The following is a 27,150-nucleotide window of genomic DNA, read 5'->3' on the forward strand; positions in this document are numbered from 1 at the left end:
AAGTGTCTTCAAAGAAAACCAAGAAAGTCCATTTGCCACTTGAAAAAAAGCACCTTTGGGATGTCCATGTCAAAAAGAGAGTGAAATCCCATTCTTTTTCGCTTTATAAGTTGCAGCTGTGTAAAAGAATGCAATGTAACTAACTTGAGTATTTTCTGGTTCATCTAATGCAGTAACTGATTTGTACTGACAAAATGAATCAAAACTCACAATTCATTATGCTAAGAAAAAAAACACCACCACCAACATCACTGAAAACTTTGTCCACCACCATGTTGGCCGTGCTGACAGCAATATAATAATGTTGCTCCTATAAAAGATCATCTCTCTCTCTCTCTCTCTCTCTCTCTCATGTGTTCTTCTCAAAATGTGAAATTTAAGCTGATAAGAAGAGGTTAAAAAAGGTAAAGGTTCCCCTCACGCATATGTGGTAGTTGTTCCCGACTCTAGGGGGTGGTGCTCATCTCCCTTTCAAAGCTGAAGAGCCAGCGCTGTCCGAAGACATCGCCATGGTCAGGTGGCCAGCATGACTATACGCCAAAGGTGCACGGACACTGTTACTTTCCCACCAAAGATGGTTCCTATTTTTCCACTTGCATTTTACCTGCTTTCGAACTGCTAGGTTGGCAGAAGCTGGGATAAGTAACGGGACCTCACACTGTTACACTGCACTAGGGATTCTAACCGTCAAACTGCCAACCTTTCTGATCGACAAGCTCAGCGTCTTAGCCACTGAACCACCATGTCCCTAAAACATAAGAAGAGAGGAGAATACTATATAAGTTCTTTCCTGAATGAAGAGGGGTTTGTCTGGAGTTTTTTTTTTAAAATCAAAAAACAAACAATTTCTGTAATATCTACAGGCTACTTACGACAAAATGCCCATCCCATCCTTATGCTGTGGAAAAACTCAGCTAGGATGAAAAAGGAAATATTCTTAACCCTGTTTTGAAAATAAACTCATCCTTAAATTTCTTTCAATACGCAAAAATAAGAATCCATACTTTTATCCCCTGAATGGAGGATGAATTGAAAAAGAAGAAAGACTTAGTTGATTATCAGAAAAGAAGTTTAAAATTTCAGAGTCCCGCATTTTCATTTAGGCCATCGACTGCTCAGCTTTTGCGTAGCCATTTGTAAAACAAAATGAAATAACTCCTGGTCAATGAGGTGTAATCTACCAGTACATTTCCAAAATGAAGGGAAGGTCCAAGATAGGTAAACCAAAAAACAGTAAGTCCAATTATGACAAAATAATGTCCTATTAATCTAGTTCTTTCTGTCATGAACCTAGGACATGAAGATATGTGGATCCTCTCCGAATTCCATCAGCCGGTCAATGTCGACTGGCAACTACCCGGAGGAGAGCCTCTCGGTGGCTGCTCCGACCCTCTGGAACGAACTCCCCGTGGAGATTCGTACCCTCACCACCCTCCAGACCTTCCGCATAGCCCTTAAAATCTGGCTGTCCCAACAGGCCTGGGGCTAAAGACTTCAACCCCACCCGAATAGTATGACTGTTGTGCTTTTTAACGATGTATTGTCTTTATGTGTATAACTTGTTTTGTACTTCCCTTCCCTGAATTGTGAGCCGCCCTGAGTCCCCTCAGGAAAGGGCGGCATACAAATAAAGTTAAAATCAAATCAATAAAGTTAAAAACTTGACTGCCAGAATTCAATTCTAGGAATTGGAAGTCCATATATCTTACAATTCCCAAGAATGGGAAACACCAAACTATGACACATCTAAAATAATCTTACATTCTCATTCTCTTATTGGTGTAATGTTTGGGGACAAATGATAGTCTAAGCCAGTGTTTCTCAACCTTGGCAACTTGAAGATGTCTGGACTTCAACTCCCAGAATTCCCCAGCCAGCGAATGCTGGCTGGGGAATTCTGGGAGATGAAGTCGGACATCTTCAAGTTGCCAAGGTTGAGAAACACTGGTCTAAGCTTTAGTTGCATGTTTCAGCTCGACATAAATTCTTTCTTGTTTCTTGAATAACCTACCACTGCTTTCAGCATACTGTCTTTTCTCCCAGATAAGGCTACAAGAAGAATTATTTCACCTTTGTGCTCACTGATTAATACTTTGGAGAATCATGGTTACACTTCAGCTTTTTGGCTATATTCAGCTAGAAGCAGCTGATATCCTTCCTCTGTGGAAGAATCTGTGGGGCAAGAGGAATCTGTGGTGTCCTTGGGTACTCTCTGAATTTAGTAGTTTGTTTTCTTGCAGACATTTTCATTACCAAACACCATCAGTGCTAGGAGGGAGTGGGATTTGCTCTTATTTTTCTATACTAACGAGAAATGTACAGTGTGCAGTGTGTTCCATGTTTTCTCTCGACTAAATAAAAAAAAATAGAGGGTTTTGCATTATTCAAAACCATTTGACTAAATGAGAATGGAACAAAAATAGATGTGGGTTCACTTGGTGAAAAACGATTCATTTCAAACTATCCTGCTAGCTGTCCTTTCAGATTGTCTTCTAGCTGTGTGTTTGATCTTCAAAAGGCTAAGTGAGAAATAGAGCCGGTTTGTACTTGGAGAGGAAATCACCTTCAAATCTTAAGGAGACCATATGCGAGGTTTTACTGATTATTTTTTGACTCAGTGTGAACTTTTATTTGAAAATTCACCATCGGATAAACATTGAATTTGTTTCTTCCTCTGAATACTGAAACATGTATGACTTTCTTGCTAGAATACAACAGAAAACAGCAAAAAAAAAAAAAAAAGCACTGAAAAGCGTAAGACATGCTCGGAATACAAAAAGAGATGGGATAACAAGACGGATTTTAAATGTGACAGAAGTCCTTTGAACACACATTTGTTATACTGGATTTCAGAAAAGCTGTCTCTTTATGGCATTCAGAAAGGAACAGAAACTCTCATAATAAACTCTGCCCCTGCTTATCAATTCCCCCACTTATGAGATAACCAAGACATTTATAAATGCAAATAAAAAGTTTTTTTTTCACCATTACCTGATCTTCAAAGTTAAATTCATGATCAGGAATCTCTCCTGGGTCCACAATGAGATTAAGGTCAACTTCACATGGACCTAAATATAAAAAAGGGAATTTATCAAATAAAATAAGCAGGTTTCATGATGATACAATCTCATAATTAATGGGAAATGTTAAATTGATATTTTTACTCTCAAACAAGAGAAGACTCAATTTTAAAGTAAGCAATGGTTTTGTTGTCATTCCTAATGGCAATTTCCTGACATAATTATGTAATCTATTTCTAAAATCTGAAATAAAAATAATTCTCATTGAACTCATAGAATTAACTCTGAATAAAGACATATGTTATTCAAGATCTAGCTGTATAGAGAAAGCATTAAAGCTGAAAAAGATGAAGGGAAAGAGAAGGAAATGACCAGCAACAAGGGGAATGGAATCAGGCAATGAGTACATAACTGGAAGACTTGAAGGACCAAATAAGGGACAGATCATGATGAAGAAAGCCCATTTATGTGTCACTAAGAGTTAATACTAACTTGAAGGCACATAATTCCTGCATCAAACACAATCACAATTGTGCTCTTAATACTGGATTACACATGTAAGTAAATCTCACTGAGTAAGATGCAAGTGCCTTTTTAAATATATCTCTTTCCCTTCACGTGTAAAAACAAAAACCAAGTAATGCAAATAAATCTCACTAAAATGATATTGGAAAGAATCAAAACAGCAATCATGCCAAACTACTGTATAATAAACATAATGTAATTTTTCATTTTCAAATGTTCACTGTTTTAACATGGTGATAACAAAATGGAATGGTTCTTTCCAGTATTATTATACTGCTTTGAGGTCTTCAGATTTAAGATGAGAAATTGCAACAGCCATGAGCTGCAGGAGTCTATGTTATGGGTTAAAAAATGGGAGTAAATTTTTAGAAGTACCAGAAAAAAAATCTCAATTTTTGCATATTTTTTTCAAACTAGAAACTTTGAATTTGCATTTTTGTTTTTTTCCATTTTGCCAAGGGCCTGAACATTTCAGTGACTCATCTTTTGAATAGAGAAAAATAGTGTGTGGGGATAAAATAAATATACGAGTATTAGAATTCATAGGGAACAAATTGCTACCTCCGAGTCCTAGAAATTGTTGGATGTCGTAGTTACATGATGGGAAATTTAATTACTTTGCAACATAGCTCTTTTCTAAGTATAATCTTTATTGTCATTATACAATATAAATACAATGAAATTGGTTGGTTCTATGGGCTTAGATATTTTTAATGCTTCATTTCTTAACATAGTTGATATTAAAGCAGAGATAAGAACGGAATTTGAATTAGAGAGTGAATTCTGTTCTCCACTTACCCTGAGAACTGGGTAATATTAATACTAGTATATTAATACTAGATGTTCAATACATCTAGTATTCTGATCAATCAATCAAACATTCATTCATGTATGTGCTGCCCCATCCAAAGCAGCTTTGTATTGTCATATACAAGAAAAAAAACACTGAATGCTGGCACTGAGATGTCCATCTGATGCTTGCTACAGATAAAAAGCAAATGTTAGTTCACAATTAGTATATTAGAAGGGAAGTTTGAAGCACAGAGAAATTTTGTTGGGGACTCTGGCAGACATGCAAACAGGATCAGCTTCTATCAACATCACCCGTGGTCTGCCTTTTTCCTTGTAAATGAAGAGAAAGAGAAGAACTGATCCACCCAGTGTTGCTACAGAAGGTCCACAAGAGGACCTCTGGCCAACTTCCAGTTTCTTGGAAGAAGAAGGGAACAGAGGCAGAAGTGGAGAGGAGGTGGTGCTTCATTTGATGCTCAGCAGATGAGATAGGTCAATTTAGCATGCCAGATGAAGTTCCTGGACTAACAATTTTCCATTTCTGTATTAAAGGTTATTACAAACTATACTTGACAATTTGTAATACTGACAAAAGATCCTACAGAAATTTCAACATACGACTAGAAATTCAGTGCACAGTCAGTGTTGGAAAAGAATATTAAAAGATCTAACCCATAAAATCATCTAGATTATTCTTTAGCCCATGTCTTAATTGTTCCACTAGAGAAAGAGAACAAAAGGATATTAATTTCAAGTACTGGAATTTAAATTTTAATTTTAATTCCAAATCATGACTTTGTGCCTTCTAATAGCCAATGCTTTCAGCATACTTCACTCTGGTGGATATCCCAGTGGATATATTGTTGAAAGCTACCAGACAAATATTTCTGAATTTGAATAATCAGGAAAATCTGTAACTTTAGTATGTATGTTGCATGTGATTCCTCTCCCCAGCTACATATTCATTGTGTATTGGCAAAAATCTCTTTTAGGACTAGGTTTCTCCCTCATATTGTATCTCAAATAAAGCTATGTTCAATGGATTAAGGCTCACTGGTGCCCTAAGTACTGACAAATCTGTACAAATCTTCATTGGGCTTTTTTCTTTCTCAACTTTGTGGTGCCCCCTTTGAGCCTGATGCCTTAAGCATATACTTAGTCTGCTTAATGGTTAATACACCACTGGCTACGTTTCTCATTTATACTAAACTAAGAATGTGTTCATTTGGAAAAGTGCTTTTTCATAAATGTACATAGGATTGCAATATTCATTTCATAACCAGACCTGTACATGATTCTACCTATGTTAAAAGGGAGGAATCATTTTTCAAGTCCTCCTACTTTTGACTCAGGTTTTCTTGATTGTTTGTTAAATTTATATGCCATCCATCTCACTGTCAAATGACTTTGGATGGCTATTGCCACAATCTGGACATCTCAAAAGCTAGCTATTTAATTTTCTATAAAGTTAAAATAATTATATCCTACTGAAGTCATTTCAGGCTTGATACATGTCATAGTTTTTAATCCCTGATGATTGATCTCCAAAATGTTCATGTGAAAGAAAGTTTAGAAAACTTAGTAGTGGAACACTTTGTTGTTTTACCCTTGCCATTGACCTCAGTAGGGTACTGATTGTGTTGCTTAAGGCACAAAGGTCTTTCCAATAATTTTGCTCTACAGAAATAGTCTGTACTAGCCAATGCATTCATAACTCAAGGGCTAAGGGGAGAAATCTCAGCCATTTTCAATGGTGAGCACTGCTTTCCATGTTGGGGATCTTTCTCAGACTGATTACTTTCCTTTCAAGCAGCTGCATTTACAAAAATTGTTAGTTCCTTAAAAAAGAGCAGGCATGGAAACAGACCACTTGAAAAATAACCCGTCTAAGGTTATGGTAAATCATTTGAATCATTTATTTCCTTCCTGCTGCTTACATCCTTCTGTGTTCTCCTATTCGACAAACCATCACCAGCAGTAAGCTTCTTCTAATCTACTGCTATGTGTCATTCTTGTGGTTGCAGCATGCTTGGAGTTGGTTCTCTATGCTGCCGAATGTTTGCAATCCAAGAATAGGCCAATATAAATAGATATTTGTTTCACAATTTCTGCATGAATAAAGGACTCCTTGAGACCATGACAGAGAAAGAGGTAGAGCTTCCATTCAGCCTTTCTTGATCAAAAGTTTATAACTCCTTTTCTTTATGAGTTTAGTCTAGACAGCCTCAGTGGAACATCTGGGCAGCAATTTGTCCATAGGTATCTCTTTTACTCTTTTACTGTTCTCCATCCAAATCCTCCATTAACATTAAATCCTCATATCCTATTCTAGCTAAACATCCATAATATTTAATACCAAAATTTTCTAATCTTCCTTTCCAAATCCCTGTTTGCAATTTACATCCAATTCCCTTATATTATACCCATACATATATATAAATTATTATCATTATCCTTTCTTTATTTAACCATATCCTATATCATAACATTTTCTCCCTAATAATTAAAACTTAATTGTGTCTAATTTTGTTCTTTTTTATTGTTATTATTATTAATAACCTTTATATATAGTTCAAAAGAATTTCTAGCCTTCCCTTCACGGGTATCATTCAATATTCATATCCAATTATTGCTTATCATAGCACTACACATTGTATACATTACTATTATTATCAAGTTTTATTTAACTATACCTATTGTCACTAAATTTAACTAGGTTTAGCTAGTTTTAAATTATACGCTTCCATCTATCAACCTGTAGCTTTCGAATAGCAAAACAATCTAATGTCTTCTGCCATTGTGGATCCAGTCCTCCAAACATCCTCTTGATCAAATCTGTATGGACTCCTCTTAGCAACTCCTTGCTTGTAATATCTCTCATGTAGTATTGACGCCCTCTTTCTGTTTCCTTATTCAGCTTGTCTTTGATTATCAGCAGTGTTATCAAATATTTTGCAAATAGGATTTCATAGTCCATAGATTCTTTAATGTCTTCTTCTTCTTCTTCTTCTTCTTCTTCTTCTACTACTACTACTACTACTACTACTACTACTACTACTACTACTACTATGTCTGCCCTTTGAAATAAATTTTCTCTCCATTTAATTCCTCTTTCAGTATTCCACTTTCTTTTTTCAGAAATGAACCAATTGCCATGAATATCAACAAATTTAATCTCTTTATGTTCATCTTCCATTTCAGTTTTTTTAATTTCAGTCTCCTTATTTGCATTTGAAAAAACATCCTCAGTTTTTTCATCATATTTTATTGTTAGATGCTCCAAATACTCAAATTTTCTCTCAAATTTTTTCTCTGTATTAATATTTTTTGCAGTTCTGAAAGTACTCCTTGCAAATTCTCTATGTACACCATCTTCTCTTAGAAAGTCAGCAAGATTAAAACATACATTCACAAGCTCTCTGTAAGCGAAAACTTCAAAAGGACAGCTGTGGAATCTTCTCAGATCTTAGCTAAACAGCCAGGCAGCAAAATCTTGCAATGGCAAGTCAAAACAATCCATGAATAAAAAAGAGGCAAATACTGCAAAGGCTCGATCATCCTCCGGGGAGGGGATTTTTTCTTTTTCTTTTTTGTATTTCAAATTAGGCAAAGAATCCACTCTTTAAATGAGTTTTTAAAAAGATACCCACACCAATAAAAGAGGAGAAAATTAATCTGTACCTTACAGAAAGTCACAAGAAATGTTAGACGAAGAAAGCTTAATCCTTCCATTTGAAAAAGGTTTGCTTAGATTCAATCCATGTAATAGCATTTAAAAAGTAAGATAACCACTGTCCAGAACTATTACAAAGATCAAATTCGCCGCTAAGTTCTTCTATTCTTTAATTAAGTTGATTTTTAGGTTTTTATAGGCAGTCCATTTTTTAAAAACAATAGAAGCTTCTCACCAGCTGGAAATACTCTCTTTTTCCACATCATTCCATTCTGAGGCCGCCCTGACTTCATCAGTCTTTTGACTGGAATTTTTATTACCGGCTCGAAGATCTTTTCTTGCTTCTTTCAGAGATTTTGCGATATCCCCAAGATCAGCAAGACATAATCTTCCTATTCGCCATCTCTTCGGGATGATTTAGATCCACTGAGACCCCTCCACAGTAATAAAAGTGTCGACTGCGATCTCAGAGTTTTGAGATTGCACGTCGTTTCGTCGCGACTTCGACCCCTCCCATATCAAAGTCAAAGCTTCTTGTGTGTAAAGTCCCACCAGATATATTAGAGGTAAGAAAAACTCTGTATCACAGCAAACCTTATACAATTAATCTTGCTGCAAAACCTCTTCAGAAACATCAACTCTTGGCCTGATCCAAAAAATAAACTTATTAAATATGGCTAGCAATAGGAATTATTTTCTTTTAATCTGATTATGACAAGACGAGACATTAATGAAAAAAGATAGACTCATAAGATGGTGCATTGAACAGATGAAATGTCACATCTCTGAATTGGATGTAGATGTTTTACTGGGTCATGTGCTATTTTGTGTGCTTTAATTTGGTGTAAGCCACTTAGGATCTAATAAGTGACAGAAGTTTGACTATAGTTTTGCTTACTGGATATTATATCTAAATTAAAAACTGATGGATTCCAAACTGAGCGGATCAGGATACAAAGGTTTGTACTAACTTAAAAGGGTTGGGGCTACTCATTTTAGTCTAATTTTCCAAAGGAGTGGAGATGACATCAAAACCAATTATTGCCAAGTAATGACTGAGTATGCATGAACTGCTTAGTGAGATATCACAAATCATGGTAGAGAAACTCTTGGGTAAGCTTTACATAGTACTGAATTGTCCTTTTACGGAAGACTTCTGTCCTTAATCACATGTGTAAAGGTAGCTTGGATTTGACTTATTCAACCCAACTCTTTGCTTTCATTCTTCCAAAATAGATCAGGTCCTTTAAGATGCTATTGTATTATCCTGAGAACTTTAGACAACTTGATAAAAAGACAATATCCAGGTATTAAAGATATCATTTTTCTTACGCTGACTGTTTTCGGAATACTAGAGGACCAATACCCACCAACTTCAACTAGTGTCCATTTGAAGCAGTGTTTCAAAATGATGGCTAAGATTCTCACTGGTCGCATTGTCTGGCTGATAATGCCATTGCTATCATTTCTGTTTCTACTTCTCTTCAAAGACAATGATGAAATAGGAAGCATGGTTGAGTGGAGATTTCACAGAATCCTTTTTCTAGCCCTCTAGATTTTCCTCCTGTCACCACAATGCCAATGCGTCTATGAATGACAGGATCAATGTTTTGAATATCAAATATTTTTCTTTCTAAATCTTTTTCCTTCCCAGCAATATTCCCTTGGCAATGTCCTGTTGCTTTTGCCATAGTTGCTAAAGGTTTTGCTACTATAAAACTAAAGCAGACTAGAGGTTTGTGAAGGTTTGTGTACTTTGAGTCTGGTGATAATATTTAAAGAAAGGCTTCAATTATCCCTTATTTGTCATTGTGAAGTCATCTCTGAGAAAAGGCTGTTTCTTCATAGATCAATTTTATAATCTGATAAGACCCACAGAAACAGTTCAAAGAGTTTTGTGTTATTTATAAGCACAGCCTGCTGAGAAGAGTCATTTAAAGGGAGGGTAAACAATTTCTTTTAAAGTCAACAATGGTTAAGGTCAGACTTGAATATTGTTTTTGCTTTCCGTTATTTCTTCTATTAAAAAAATGTCTCAAGTCTCTGAAGTACAGAATTTGAAGGCAAGTGGTTGCTCTTAGCAACAGGTAGGAGCAACCATGCATACAAATATATTGCTGTCCACAAAGGCTGAAAATTGTCTCTATTCTTGCTTCATTTTTAAACCATTATTGGAATGTAAGTTGAAGAGACTTTAATAATCCAGTCTTATTCTCATTTGTCAGAAATAAATCCCACTGAATCCAGCATTTCTTTTTCCTTTGAGACTACAGGATGAAAGACTTACAAGGGTAGATCTATGTGTGAATATTATATTTGTCTAAGAACAGGAGTTCAGATGTGAAACATGAAAGATCTTCATCCTTTTAGCTGATAATTGAGAATGTTAAAATATCAACGTTCTTCCAATTCAGAGACAGTCGGCATGAGTTTGGAGAATTTTTCAGGTGGAGTTGCAAAAGCCCAGTAGAGGATGGGATTGTAATTTGTTGTGCGCAACGTTTGCTTCTATAACATCAATCTGGGATCTAAAAGATTGAAATCTAAGGGAATTTCTGTAGCTCTAAAGAGCTATCAGACAAGGAATTGGATGGAAAAAAAACTAATCAATGAGATTAGAGGAAAATAATTCTTGAGCCGCCAAAGGAAAGTCAAGAAATGCTTAACCCCAATTATTATGGAAAGAAAGACAGGATATAATCTAAATAATTACTTTACTTTTTCCAGGAAATTGGAGTGAAATGCAAGAATAGCAATAGCAATAGCAGTTAGACTATATACCGCTTCATAGGGCTTTCAGCCCTGTCTAAGCGGTTTACAGAGTCAGCATATTGCCCCCAACAACAATCCGGGTCCTCATTTTACCACCTCGGAGGATGGAAGGCTGAGTCAACCCTGACCCGGTGAGATTTGAACAGCCGAACTGCAGAACTGCAGTCAGCTGAAGTAGCCTGCAGTGCTGCATTAACCCACTGCGCCACCTCGGCTCCTAAAGAAATCATTACACAAGACCCTTTAATTTTGTTTTCCATTTAGGCCTAGCCTCTCATCTCTAGGAAACACAGTAAAATCTCAATTTAAGGGAAGAATATTTATTGTTCCTGAATGTTGGCCAAATCACAAATTATGTCATTTGCAGTATTTAATTTATGCAATGTTGTAATTAGAAAAATGATGCAAATTGCATCATTGCAGCAAATTGAGTCATTGCACAATTAATAGCACCCTCATGCAAATGACATAAGCCAATAAAAAGGGCTTAATTTATGTAGTGATGATTGGGAAATAAGGCAAGCAAGAGAATTGCTTAATGTTGGCACATGTTGATTATTCATTTAAATACCGTACTAGAAATCTTTCAATCTTTAAATAAAGCCCAGCTTTAAATAAACGCAGAGATCCCATTGGGACTGGTGATATTGCTAAAGTGCTTATATTCTTGCAGAACATATTCTGACATTTGCAACCATAATGGATATTATTGGCATGTACCAGCAGAGTAATACTTATAATCATTGTAAGATAATGTCTCTTCTTTTTTTTTTTAAAAAAAGGTCTTGAATTAGAGACTTTTTAGAGACTCAAATATTCAGGTTCCTGTAATTGCTCATTTCTTTTCTTTTGGGATGAACATATGGTTGCCCAATCAGAGATATATTTAAATTCTGAATTTCTCTACTTTTTTTTTTAAGGCAAGAGTAATCACTTTCATTAGCGAAGACTTATCAAAAGGCCTTTCTTCTCCAGTCTGCCAGTCATCGCTACAACTGCTCCTTCATTGGCTAAAACACTGAAACGCAGGAACAAAATAGAACAAAACATTCTTACAAGATGAGCAGACTGACAAAATGATTATACACTTTGTTTGATAGAGACTCATGTCGTGTTTTTTTTTTTTAAATGAACACTGAGAATTGGGCAAGTGTGGTTTTTCAGAGAGCATATGTCACTTTTCTCCCTTGGAGACGACATTGATGGCTCTTCTCTTTCAGCCTGTTACATGGAAAGGGCTGGAAGGACCCTCAAAAGATATTTATGGAATGACTAGGAGCTGAAAGGATTCCAAACTTACCGTACACAGAAGCAGAAGGACTCTGCATCTTTTCAAAGAGTTGCTAAATTTTACTCGCCCTAATATACCAATGCATTGCTTATTTATTGATTTGGTTTAGATTTTTAGGCTATTTTTCTATTCAGAAAGAACATGCAAGGAGTTATATACCTTAAAATAATGCCAGTGCAGAATAGAATTTTTAAAAAGGTTAAAAAATCTTTTTTTAAAAAAAACCCAAATAATCATTTCTTTGTAGTTATTTATTTATGCTCAGGCAACATTATTAAATGGATGAAAATGTATACCACATTCTACACATTAAATATTATTACTCGAAAGAGAGAGAAGAAGTTTGAAGGGATGTCCCATGATGAGAGAACATGGGTTACCAGCACATCCTCAACAGAGAAACAACTGACATTATCACCCTTATGGATCGTACCTGTGATGATCACTGCTATGTGGAATTATTGCATAATACTATTGTGTAACAGCTTAAAAGGTTCTCTCGCACATACGTGCTAGTCCTTCCCGACTCTAAGGGACGGTGCTCATCTCTGTTTCAAAGCCGAAGACATTGCTGTGGTCATGTGGCCAGAATGACTAAATGCCGAAGGCGTACACAATGCTGTTACCTTCCCACCAAAAGCGGTTCCTATTTTTCTACTTGCATTTTTACATGCTTTCGAACTGCTAGGTTGTCAGAAACTGGGACAAGTAATTGGAGCTCACTCTGTTACGTGGCGCTAGGGATTCGAACCGACGAACTGCCGACCTTTCTGATCAACAAGCTCAGCGTCTTAGCCACTGAGCCACCGCGTCCCTGTAACATAGCTTAGGACCAAGTTATTTGAGGGTTCATCTTTTCCTAGTTACATCTATCAGATCCACCAGGAGCTAGGAGGCAAGGTATGTTACAAGTCTCCTCTCTTAAGAAGGTACATCTAGTGGAACCAAAAAGAATGGTCTTCTCCATGATGGCTCCCCCTATGGAATATCATTCCCATGCAGATAAGATTGGCTCCCATTCTGATACTATTTCAGAAGGCCCTGAAGAAATGGTTTTGCCAGAGAACCCCACAATACCAGTGTGATACTGAGCCATCAAGTGGTTTATTTGATCGCTGTCACCAGGGATGTGTGGGTTTATTGGATTTTATATTGTGGGAAGGTATTTCTGTAAGCTGGATGGAATCACCATGGGTGAGTTGGATGGTCACGTAAATTATCTCAATAAATAAATAAGCATTATTACACATTATGATCACTACACACTTTATAATAGTTTATAAACTCTAAAAGTAATAGTTTATTAATTCTCACTTAAAAATTTTAAATTGTGTGGAATATCCTGAAACACCATATATAGATTTTTCCAGTGAGGCAAAAGAAAGAAAGCGGCTTTTGCCCGCCCCGCGCTATGTCCGACATAGAGGCAGGACGTAGAGGCAAAAGCTGCTTTCTTAAAAGCTGCTTTCTTTCTTTTAAAAGAAAGCGGCTTTTGCGGCTATGTCCAACATAGAGGCAGGACACAGGCAAAGCCGCTTTCTTTTAAAAGAAAGAAAGCGGCTTTTGCCCGCCCCGCTGCTATGTCCGACATAGAGGCGTCCCGCTTTCTTTCAAAAGCCGCTTCTTTCTTTTGCAGCAAAAGAAAGAAAGTGCCAGCCCGCCAGCAGAGGCGGGTAAAAGACCCGCCTCTGCTGGCGGGCTGCCCCGACACAAAGAAAGAAAGCTGGCGGGCTGTCCTCCCTGCCTCTCCTACTCCCTTCCCTCTGAGTGAAGAAACAAACACTGCCCCGACACAGAGAAAGAAAGCTGGTGGGCTGCCCTCCCTGCCTCTCCTACCCCATTCCCTCTGAGTGAAGAAACAAACAAACGTACGTACGTACGCACGCACACACACACACACAAATTACTTACAATTACTTACAAATTACATTAATTTTGAATTCCTCCCCCTCCCTCTGACCCACATACCTTTTCCAAGCTGTTTCACAATCACAGAGGATTTCAAATCTGCTCTTGCCTGCCATCATGAAATGTAAAATTATAAAAGGAAAAAGGCAAGAGCAGCTGAAGTCAGGCTAGGTTAGCTGCTGCCAGAGTCCCCAATGAATGACTCTGCTTAACTGTTTAAAAAAGCCTCTAAAATGCCCTCTACAGGAGGAGGCAAAGAGCCACATGCCTCATCTACATAAGGAATTTTTCGGCTTTTAACCCTTGCTTAACTCTGCTCGAGTGATCAAAAGTCAGACTAAATGAGGCACGTGGTTCTCCCGCCTCCTCCTGTAGAAGGCACTTTTTAGAGGCTTTTTTAAACAGTTAAGCACTAAGCAGAGTCATCCACTGTGACTCTGACAGCAACTACCTCAGCCTTTTTCCTTTTACATTTTTTTTCTTTTCATGATGACAGTGGTGAGGCTCTGCTTCCCCTGACTGCACGTCACTGGATGTTTCCATATAAGAAATAAATACAAAATAATACATGCGGAATTACTCCAAGACTATATTACAAATAGTCCTCGTTTAGCAGCCCAACTGGAGCTGGCAATTGGCAATTTATTGGCAATTTAATAAATTTATATGCTGCCCAATCCCGTAGGACTCTGGGCGACTTACAGAACAAAAATAAAAGTAAAAGTTAAAATAAAGAAGAGATACAGTTTAAAAACACACCAAACATTCCGTTTAGGTGGGGCTGGACCTTAATCAACAGCCCAGGCCTGCCGGAACAGCCAGACTTTCGTGGCTTTTAGGAAGGCTGAGAGAATGGGAAGGGTCCGGATCTCTACGGGTAGAATCATTCCACAGGGCCGGAGCAGCTACAGAGAAGGCTCTCCCCGGGGGGCCGCCAGCCGGCATTGTCCGGTCGACGGCACCCGGAGAAAGCCCAACCTGTGAGATCTATTGGTCTTTGGGAGGTATGCGGCAGGAGGTGGTCTCTCAGATATCCACGTCCTAAGCCATGTAGGGCTTTAAAGTAATGACTAGCACCTTGAAGCGCGTCAGAGACCAATAGGAAGCCAGTGCAGCTCACGGAGAATGGTGTAACAGGGGTGTATCTAGGTACACCCGATATCACTCGCGCGGCTGCATTCTGGACCAACTGTAGTCTCCGAACACTTTTCAGGGGCAGCCCCATGTAGAGCGCTTGGCACCTTGGTGGTTAAAGCAAAGTGGTTGCTTATGATCTTACTTCAGCTTTCCTTTATAGATCTGCAAAGGTTGTAAGTGCAAGGGTTGCTTGTAGAGTTACTTTTTCATCACCATCATAACCGTGAAGAGTTGTTAGACGAGGCAATCACTAAACAAGGACTACATGTATTTTTCACTATCAAGTTAGGATTTAATACTCACTTGGTCCAGGTTCTTGAGTGGGAAACAGCTTATTGTCAACAGCCAGGCTTATGTTATGGAATACTTCTTCCTCATCTTTATCAGCATCCAGCTAAGAACAAAAAGAAGACAATCAGATATCTGGAAGAAGGCAAAGTAGTAAATCAAGCCAATGGATGGAGCTAGGGGTTATCATCTTATGTTGTAGAATGTTTGTGCCGCAAAGACTTCCCAGATAATTTATGTCACCCATGGTTTCTGAAAGCTAATAATATTGATAATATTTATGTGGTGCAGCATTTCAGAATGCTGGAATAAGACATATACAGATTCTCCTTGACTTACAACAGTTTGTTTAGTGAAAAAAGTGACATGACCATTTTTCACACTTATGCAGCATCCCCAAGTCCAACTAGCTAGACTTGTGATAAGGCAACAAAATTTTAGGCAAAGATAATAGGTGGCTAGAAAGACGATAGGGAAACAATTAGATTTTAAACCTGAACTGTTTTTATTAGGTATGTCAGAAAAAAGAAAACTATGTATTTAATATTACTTGTTTTAACAGCAGCAAGGATTATATTCGCACAACACTGAAAATATGAAGATACACTGCGAGATGAAGAGATAGTCAAGAAGATATTAGATGGTGCAGAAATGGACAGATTTGACATTGAAAATTAACAGAAAAAAGATGCATTGTCAACATGGAATCTATTTTACCAGTGGGTGAAAAAAAGAGGTGGGGATTAAGATGTAAATTTATAATGTTAAGCAATAATTACACAATGAACACAATGTTCATTAAGCACCCAGAAATGTATTTAATAGAAAACCAATTTTTTTTTAAAAAAGAGACAAAACAGTAGAAACAGCATCATCATATAAACTCTTGTATGTATGTATGTGTACACACACACACACACACACACACACACACACACACACACACACACATATATATATATATATTATATATATATATATATATATATATATATATATATATATATATATATATATAGTGTCACAACCCCTGGTAAGCCCCAATTATGGGAGGAAGCTAACTGCTTCCATCATCTGTCAATCGGCTCGTCACAAGAGTCCATCACGACAGAAACCCAATATTTTTTACTGTTGCCTTTGTTATAAAATAGCTTGAAATAGATCTATACTAGTCTCCTTTATTTATTTATCAGCACAAATAAAAAAAACACAAATATAACAAATATGACCATTTTTCACACGATCAAATTCATACGCTTGGCAACTGACTCATATTTATGATGGCTGCAGTGTCTGGGATCATGTGATCACCCTTTGTGACGTTCTGATGAGCAAAGTCAATGAGAAAGCCCAGATTCACTTCAACAACGGTGTTACTCATTAACAACTACAGTGATTCACTCAACAAATGTGGCAAGAAAAGTTGGAAAATGAGGCAAAACTTACTTAACAAAGTTTTTGCATAGCAACATACATTTTGGGCTCAGTTTTGGTCATAGGTCAATGATACCTATCATCCTTAAATAATGAAGGAAGTATGGAGACAGAAAATAGGGAAGAGCAATTAAAAAGTCCTGGGAGCCAGTGACAATATTTTATTGTCTAAAACCTGGTGCCTTTTGCACAAGTTTTTTTGTTAATCATTGCTTGTCGAAATGTTCTTTTTGTGTAATTTTATATCAATTTTCAGCACTGAAGAGAGAAAATAAGTATTGTAAGGTGCTCTTTACTGCAAATTGAGCTTGTCTTGTTTAACAATACAATGCTTTGAATTTTATTTTTTTTCTATCGCATTTTATGTGGATACACATAATTGTACCTGCTTATCTGCTTTTATTCTCTGGTAGGGCTCTATTTATGAAAAAAAAGATATATTAGGTGAAATGAACAGTTTTATGAGAAAACAACAGCAAGTACCAATAGATCAGAGACTTTCAAGTTCAATTGGAGGACTGTAATATAGAAGGAGAGCTCATTGGTCAGTGAAGTCCCTAAATAACAACAATTCTTATTCTTATTATCTTCATTAAAAGATTACACTTCCTGCACCTCAGGGCTGAAAAGAATAGAATGATTGATGAAGTCTTGGACAAACTCTGCAACACAGAGATGGCCAAAAGTGCTTTGTTCCCTTCCACACTGTTAAATCAGCTTACTAGGGTGGGCTGAGAGAAATGAACTGCATAGGGAGACCCTTAGGCCAGAAGTGGTAGAATTCTCAGGAAGAATTAGAACAGAGTCCATCTTTGAAGCGACAATGGTTTCTTCCTCCAGCAATGATTTTTTGCACTGTTTTGCATCTCCTTCAACAGGAACTTCAGTTGGAACAGTTCAGTTGGAGGCTCACTTTGCTCTTTCGCAAAATTGATCAGATTCATCTGATGATGGACACTATTTCAGGCAGTGGGTTGCATCATACAGGGATAAACTGCTTCCCCTGTTCATGTGGATGTTATTCAATTTCTAATCTCAAGGATGTGGAGAAGGTAACTGGTGAGATCATGGCCACCAGCTGTTTGTGCCTGACGGTTTTAAATTAGCCAAGCTGAGTGGCTCCGTGTTTAAGGAAGATGAGGCTTCCTTGAGCAGGGAGGAAGAATTCATAAGAATTTTAACAAAGCAGATCTTCCTTGACCCAATAGATTTCTGAAATTGTAGACCAGTTTCAAATATTTTGTTCTTAGCTATATTTATCAGGAAAGTGGTGTTTTTTAGGTTCCAACTGCATTTGGAATTAAACTGATTATTTAGATAAATTCCAATCAATCTTTCATAAATGTGAGTGACCTGCATTAGAAATTAAATAGGGGGATACAACTGTCTGGTCTTCCTCTTAGCAGCTTCTGATATTATTAATTATGATATGTTCCTTGATTGTTTAATGAGGGTAGGTCTTTGGAGACTTTGGTCCTTGCCTAAGGAGTGCCCAGAGAGTGATGCATGTAGGTCAGGACTGCCAAACCCGTGGCCCACGGGCCAGATGCATCACATCGTGCCCACGCCCAGTTTAGCAAAGAGGAAAAATGTCATGATACATCACGTGATGCCGCCGCGATGACACAGGTTTGAAACCACTGATATAGGTTATTGACAGTGGTGAGTTGCAGGCGGTACACCCTGGTACGGGCATATTGGAGCCTGCTCGGAGCATGAATAGCATTCTGGTACGGTGTTCCGGAAGGCCCACCCGTTCGCCCGAGCTCCTTACCGGTCTTTTAAGTCTTCAGCACTTCCATGCATGTGTATGGCGTGTACAGCGCCTGCGCGATGCTCGTTGAGCAGCTGGAGTGTCACGGAAGCTCACAGAGGCACTAAGACACATGTGCATGCTCCACGCGTCCATGTGGATGCCACCGGGCCCATTCCAACTGTACGGTTGGAACGGGATCTGGAAACCACCACTGGCTATTGAGTATTGTGGCTAGTGGACTGAAACCTTTCCTGAGTCAAATCCTAGAAGGTGTTTACCTATGATTTACTAATAGCTTGATTTGACTGTTGCTATGAAATTTTCAATTGCTATAAAAACTGTCTCAAAAGCATGTGGCATGTAAATGCAGCAGTCATTTTGCAAGATGTTTCCACTGCCAAAGGTAGGCAGGAGAAAATATTCTCCTGTATTAGTCTTTTAGTATGCCATGCGCTCTTCAGGAAGGTATTCTTGACTATTTACTCTCAGTATTCAGGAGAATAGAAAAACACATATCTCTTGCCACGTTTTGATTGACTTTAATAATTATTTTAATTTTAATTGCATCAACTTCAAAAGTTACATTTTATATTTGCATTTTGTTTAAATTCACATAAAGTGCTCAAAGAGGTTTAAGCAAGCAAAATGTCAGGAGTCCACATTTAGTTACTAAATAGGCAAATAGCCAAACAACTAGTTCATATACTGTATTTCTAAAGGAAAATAAAATGTATGCAGAAAATATAAAACTTAGAAAGAAAATGAATCCAGTATAAAAAAACCCCTGCATTTCACAGTGGCATGCATATTCGTAGTTCCTATAATTAATGTCTGCAAAAAACAAGTCCTTTCAAAGATGTGATGACATTTTAATGAACTGAAAAATTCTTTTGAAAATTGTAGATTAGCTCTGATTCAAAGTGGATAAGACACTTATTTCTTTGCTTTTATCTCTCCTTCATTATCCTTCTTAGCTGAAGTCATAATCACACCTCAAGTCAAAAGTTCTGTACATTAATTAGACAAAAAGTATTTTCTAGAGATTAATAAACCAGAGAACATCACATCAGATTAACAAATTCCCTGTATATTCTTGGTACAAATCAGTAGACTAAGAATCAGCACAGCATACTGAACAGATTGTAGGATTGTTTTTGCTCAATTTGTATTGATTATAGGGAAGATTTTTCTCTTTTTGAGACAGTCTTAACTGGCAATTACATGTGGGTTTTCTTGACAACATTTTCAAAGGTGACTGAGTGGCCCAGAGTCACTCATCCAGCTTTGTGGCTAAGGCAAGCTAGTGGTGGCTAATTGGTGCCTTTAGCACTACTCCACACTGGTGCTCACAGATTACACCAGTGATGGTGAATTTTTTCAGCACCGAGTGCCAAAAAGGGAGCACAAACACGCACACTTTGCACACTCGTCGGAGTTGGAACCCGGAAGAGGAGTAGCCCAGGGAGCATGTGCCAGCCAGAAAATGAACTTCCGGTCTCCAGCACGCGAATGCGTGCTGGCTAGTTACTCTTCTGATGTGCATGCGTGCACGATGATTAGCTAGCCAGCACACATGCTCATGCCAGAAAATGGAAAACCAGCTCTTCCAGTTTCCGGCACTGCTGCACACACAAGGCCAGCTGCATGCCACAAACTCGGAAGAATAACGGGCAACGCCTTGCGTGCCAGGTGACATGGCTGCACATGCCACTTTGGGCACGCATGCCATAAATGCGCCATCACGAGATTACACTATATGTAAATGTAGCTATATTCTGATGTTGAGAGAGCACATTTGGTTTCTTACAAAATTGCACTTATTGATGCAAATATAGAAATACTGTTCACAGCACTCAAGCATATTCATCGCTCGCTACTTACCTACTCACATAATGATCACATATTCTCCTTCTGGGTACATAATCTAGCCAAATAAAAGGTACTAGAAAAATAATTGTCTACCAACTAGGCAAGTAAAATTTGAAGCTAGCATGCTGAGCGAGATGTGATCCTTGTATTTGAAAACATGAAAGAGACACAGGGAAACACATACCAGTTGCTAAAGTGAATATCTCAGTTTACTGAAATATATTCCTTTCAATGAACGTAATGCAAAGGACTTATATTTACCCAATTGTGAACAAATGGGTATATATTACCAGAAAATGAATGTTAAATGTCTTGATAAATGTTGAAAAGGAGTATAAAACACATTCTATTTTTTATGTTTTTCACATTACATTTTAATGACAAGAACGTAAATCTGAGTCTATTTTACTATCAAGCAAGTGAGAGTTAGGAACACTGCAGTGAATAAACTTCAGGATGGATAAATTGAATCTTTTCACCACTAATATCATCCTATCCAAAGTTTTCTATTTCAAAGATGATTAGAGTAAGAAAGATCTGATTATATATGCTGACAGGATACATCTGAAGACAAACACAGACTAAAACACAAGAAATGCTTAATAAAAGAAGAAACCCACCATGGTTAATGTTTTGCAAAAAAAAAAAACCCCATGGAAATTTAAAAAAATATAACTATGCTTAAGATAAGATGCATTAATATATAAATGTTTAGAATTAAGTTGTACTCAATATGGGATTTTGGTTTTAGGGAAGTATAAGTCAGCAGAAATCTGGTCTGGGCCAGTATAGGAAGTCAGGGACGGAACTTGACAATGCTGCTTCAGCTGATTATACTTATTAATATTCATTAAAACAATGAAAATGCAATTGTTCTTTTCAAACTAGCCACTTAATGAAGCCTATTTATACATACTTTCTTTAAGGAAAAAAAAAAACCTTTCTGAGAAAAAAATTGCTGTGCTTAATTGGAAGTTTATTCACTGCAAGGTTAAAATGTGACTAATGAGAAGGTATGCATTGTGATGACTAATTAGTAGGATGTACAATTTGAGGAAAAAGCAGCTTACGATTGCATTTTAATTGCTTTTTAATGTAATTTCAGATCTGCTGATTCTTCTACATTATTCTGTGCACATGAGCGCATGCACACACACACACACACACACACACACTGTTCTCATCTAACAATTCTTAACTGCAAAGTAGCTTTTTTTTGTAAAAAAATATATGTCTGGCATACATCCTGTTTCCACTACTCTTGATCACTTAATACAGAAATTGCTCGCTTTCTCTTAACCAGGAGTAGTAGTACACATTAACGGGCATATGACAGAGATTTTTGACAGGAATATCTATGGGTAGTACTCAATTTACGGCCACAATTGAGCTCAAAATTTATGTTGTTAGAGAAACCTTTTAAAAGTAAGTTTTGCCTCATTTTACAACCTTTCTTGCCACATTTGTTAAGTGAATCACTACAGCTCTTAAGTTACTAACACGGTTGTTAAGTGAATGAGGCTTCCCCACTAATTTGTTTGTAAGAAGGTTGCAAAAGGCATTCACATGACCCTGGGACATTGCCAAGCATCTGAATTTCGATCATTTGTTCATGGGATGCTGCAATGGTCATAAGCATGAAAAATGGTCATAAGTCACTTTTCTGTGATTTACACTGCCATTATTTATTTTTATATGCTATTGTTTTAACCTAAATTTACTTTTTACTCTGCATTAGATAACTACTTCAAGTTTAAAATCCAAGTGCTAATTTCCCTGAGTAATTAAAATTTGATATTCTCTCACATCACAAATAATTTGAACCCCTTTGTGCTTTATATGATTATATCAATGACACTTTTATTGTTAAGATAATTTCTGTATAAGTCAACCACTTGTTAATGTTTAATATACCTTAATTTATATGCCTCAGGAGGTCATTTTGAATTCAAGTCATATGGCTCGGGAAACATTTTTTTTTAAATAAATATTGCTTCAAGGCAGGTCTATCTCCATGCAAAAATATTCCTCTGCCAGCAGAATTTCTTCATTTAAGCATGTTAATGCAATCTTCTGATATGAACTTACTTGTGGAAAATGTCCATATGTTGAATTATGATACCAAAATCCAGCTTTGAATTAAAAGTTCTTTTAGCTAAGTACTAAAAGTCACTACAATATTTAAAGGTCAAGCGATGTTATAATATATTTTCAAATATTGCAGATTAATCGATGTCAGAACTAAATAATCATTATTCTTTGTTCACTTTCATATCCTGAAACATATCTGATGTAATTTATTTACTTCCATCTTCATTTTATGTTTCCTGGATCCTATACTTGATTTAAACTGTTTCCCACACTGCCTTTTTGCCTTGGAAATAAATAAAATAATGGGCATTTTAAAAGTAATGGAGTCTGAAAATTGATTAGAAGTTAACTTGTTTTTGTATTTAGCCAGCTATTTCTTTTTTCTTTTATGCAGGACAGTTGAGCCTCAAGAGACCTTATCTTCTCTAAGATTGCACTATGTGGTTGGCTTTGCTTCTGTTCTCTGTTTTGAAAGAAAAGGATTTTGATGGATTCACTCACAGCAAAATGTTCAAATATCTGACATCCAGTGCCCCACAATTGGCTTCAACATAATACAACCCTGCCATTTCTAAAAGGGGCTTCTGCCAGATTTAGCAATAGCAATAGCAGTTAGATTTATATACCGCTTCATAGGGCTTTCAGCCCTCTCTAAGTGGTTTACAGAGTCAGCATATTGCCCCCCACAGTCTGGGTCCTCATTTCACCCACCTCAGAAGGATGGAAGACTGAGTCAGCCTTGAGCCCATGAGATTTGAACCGCTGAACTGCAGATAGTAGTCAGCTGAAGTGGCCTGCAGTACTGCACCCAACCACTGCGCCACCTGGGCTCCTGAGATTCCCAGTATCTCACTTTTTCTGAATTCCAAAGTTTCAAAGGGTGGCTATTTATTTTCCTAGATAAGAATTATACCTGTGCAGGTAATTATGCTGACAAAGCTTTACTCCAAGCATTTTGTTACAACCCTAACTGTCAATAATAGACAAAAGGGAGGTTTATTTAATCCTGTTGAGCCTTGCTATTTTCACTTACAAAAGTCCCTTAGTCACAACTCACTCCCTAATGCTTTCAAACTGTGTTGGGAGGATATGCAAAGGTTAAAATAGAGGAAAATTGACAGAGCCTTGCTTTCTAATGCAGTTCCTTCCAGATTTTAAGCTACAAAGCAAAATCGTACATTTAGAATTCTTGAATTCTTAATCCAAACTAACAATATTTTTCATTCTTAGCTCCCTTGTTCATACAGAATCATTGTTCCTTTTTAAACAATATACAACAAATGATATTTGCCAAATGTATGTAAAAAAGCCAAAGGTATGCTCAGTGAATCTCTACCAATTTAAACACATTCAGAACATGTTTTCATTACAATCTATGCTTAACTTGTCTGAGACAATCCTGTTGCTTTTTCTCATCAATTTCAGTTATTTATTTCATTCCTAACAGCTCAATAAAATTATCTTGTAAGTATAGAAATTAAAAGATAAGATACAACTTAGATAAATAATATTCATTTAATACTACTTTGATTAAATAAATTTATATATAATTGAATTAATTAACCTAGCCTGAAAATAAAGTACAAAGCAAGAATAAAATACTGAGAAAGTCCAAAGTAACCTGGTGCCAAAATAACTCAGGGTTAATGTTGAGAAAGTAATATGGAAAAGGATCTGTTTTGAGTCACTGTCTCATTTAAAGGATGTCCAAAAGTATAGGTACAATAATCCTCATAAAGCCACTGCCTCATTTAACGACTGTTGCAATTTAGAAAGGTGATGAAACAGTAAATTTAAGATCAATCCTTGCATTTATGAACTTCGCAGGTCTGTAGAGCTGATAAAATCATAAGCACAGACATGTTTTACTTAAAAACTGCTTCACTTAACGATCGAATTGCCAGTCCAAATATGATCGCCAAATCAGAACAAATAAGAACTATCTATAATATAATAGGATTGGAATAAAGTTTGGAAGGATATATTTGTTCATATAACTACAGTATATCTAAATCAATATGGCTTGGAAAATTGAAACTAGCATTGTAAAGCCTCCCAGAGTCTCTTGGCGGAGAGATGGGTAGCATATAGATATAATAAATAAGTAAATTATGGTTGGTTCCCTTAGCACAAATGTGCTAGTCATTCCCGACTCTAAGGAGTGATGTCATCTCCGTTTCAAAGCCAAAGAGTCAGCGCTGTCTAAAGATGTCTCCATGGTCATGTGGATCATGACTATGAATGTTTGAATGTTTATTTCATTTGTATGCTGCCCTTTTCCCCCGAAGGGGGACTCAGGGCGGCTCACAACTCAAACAAGGGAAGGGGGATACAGACAATTTGACAACAACACAAAACAATACATAATTTAAAAGCGCAACAATCATACCATTCGAGATAGGGGCAACGGTTCTTTAGCCCCAGGCCTGTCGGAACAGCCAGGTTTTAAGGGCTTTGCGGAAGGCCTGGAGGGTGGTGAGGGTGCGAATCTCCACGGGGAGTTCGTTCCAGAGGGTCGGAGCAGCCACAGAGAAGGCTCTCCTCCAGGTAGTCGCCAGTCGACACTGGCCGGCGGATGGAATTCGGAGGAATTCCATCCGCCGGCCATGCGCCTTCGACTAAACGCCGAAGGCGCATGGAACGCTGTTACCTTCACACCAAAGGTGGTTCCTATTTTTCTACTTAACATTTTTTACATGCTTTCAAACTCTAGGTTGGCAAAAGCTGGGACAAGAAACAGGATCTCACTCGGTTACGCAGCGCTAAGGATTATAATTTAAATTAAATTATAAACTGAGTCCAAAAGTGGATCAGCAGTCAGCAATCAGCACTTTGGGGTAGGCCAGACTAGGAAACCAAAGTTACAAATGCTGATACTACTTTATTATAAATTAGCCTCACAAAACTTTGCATGTGTGAATGTGCCTCCCCTTCCGCCCTTTACCTTCAAGTGAACCAGGTAAGGTAAGATCATCCACCTTGGCCACCTATAAAGCCCTTCATGGTAGTGGATCTGGGTACTTGAGAGACCGCCTACTGCCGATCACCTCCATACGACCCATTAGATCTCATCGTTTAGGCCTCCTCCGAGTTCCATCCGCTGGCCAATGCTGACTGGCCACCACGCGGAGGAGAGCCTTTTCGGTGGTAGCCCCGACCCAATGGAACGATCTCCCCGTGGAGCTTCGTACCCTCACCACCCTCCAGTCCTTCCGCACAGCCCTTAGAATCTGGCTATCCCGTCAGGCCTGGGGCTAAAGATTGTTACCCGCCCGAATGGTATGAATGTTGCGTTTTTAATCATGTACTGTCTTATATGTAAAAGTCTGTCCCCCCTTCCCTTTTGATTGTGAGCCGCCCTGAGTCCCCCCCAGGGAAAAGGGCGGCATATAAATAAACAATCTATCTATCTATCTATCCCTGGACACTTTCCAAATTACATTTCTGCTTCAGATTCTTTTCTCTTTTTTTGCCCGACTGTTGTCTTGGTTGCAGCTCTTCCTGCTGTTCCTCAAGATTACTCTTACTGCTCATCACACAGTCAGTGCAGATGGGAAAATGCTAGCCTACTGTGAGCGTATCAACCAGTCCCCATTAATAATCTAGCATTCTACTTTGATCTAATTGAAGTTCTTGGAATTTTACACGGAATATGTTGCAATTATTTAAGTGGAAGATTATCAGAAAATGAACACCTGTTACACAAGTACCTCAGAGTTAGCACCATAATTGGTTACATCAAATTAAGTAGATAAAAGATTTATTGGCTATCGGGAGAGAATCTCTTATATTTTTAATGACCATAAGGTACCCTTAGTCTAGTCATCCTTTATCCTTATGCAAAATACAGTGAATGTCACTTAGTCATATGCAGTATCTCTTATTTTCATTGAATCTCAGTTATTTTGGCTGATATCCATTTCTTTGTCTAACCTCTGCTTCAGAATGTCTGTCAGTCCTTCAGGTAGGTAGATCAGGCCAGAAAACCCAAATAATGAAAATACTAATTTAATTGTAAGACGACAGTAAGAAAATCTTGTAAGCTTGAAAGTACTTCCACTTTCCTTGCCTTTACATTCCAGAAAACTAGGAAGGGTCAAATTATGAGATGCTTTCTCAAATTGCATTTGAGGTTTGGACTCAGATTTTATCAGACTGAAATCTAGGCTTGGTTCTTCTTCCTGTCTCAAAAGATTATTCATTCCTAACAACTCATTCCAGTATCAAATATATTAGATGAAAAGTAGACTCCATGTTGGTCATGGACTAAAGTGTCAATGGACATTATCTAATAGGTCCTACCCATCCCTACTGAGGAACATAATGATAAAATTGTTTCCTCTGGAAATCAGTACCTGTCACTGTATTAATGTATGAAATTAGCCACCAAATTTGGAAGGAATTGCTGTGGTATAATATCCCTGCTGCTCAATTCAGAAACCTTATCCAGAAGGATCCTATTATCAATGATATCAACAGCTGTGCAAGGTCAAAAAAAAATATCCAACAATTTATCCCATAAATTTCAAAGCCATATCTAAATAGAAGTTGACCAAAAATTGCCTGGTATTGATTAGTGAAGACACACCAATAA

At 37.5% G+C, this 27,150-nt stretch overlaps 1 protein-coding gene across 1 annotated transcript in view; it reads right to left on the minus strand.

The window, feature by feature from the left end:
* Positions 1-27,150, minus strand: part of AK5 (adenylate kinase 5) — a 131,435-nt gene that overhangs the window by 48,229 nt on the left and 56,056 nt on the right. The window contains exons 7-8 of the mRNA XM_032219099.1: positions 15,422-15,512; positions 2,992-3,068 (exon numbers count right to left, since the gene is read on the minus strand). Of these exons, the coding sequence (XP_032074990.1) occupies positions 2,992-3,068; positions 15,422-15,512 (168 nt within the window). The remainder of the gene's footprint in view (positions 1-2,991; positions 3,069-15,421; positions 15,513-27,150) is intronic.

The sequence above is a fragment of the Thamnophis elegans genome, chromosome 5 (assembly GCF_009769535.1).
Source record: "Thamnophis elegans isolate rThaEle1 chromosome 5, rThaEle1.pri, whole genome shotgun sequence".
In the NCBI taxonomy this organism is placed as follows: Eukaryota; Metazoa; Chordata; class Lepidosauria; order Squamata; family Colubridae; genus Thamnophis; species Thamnophis elegans.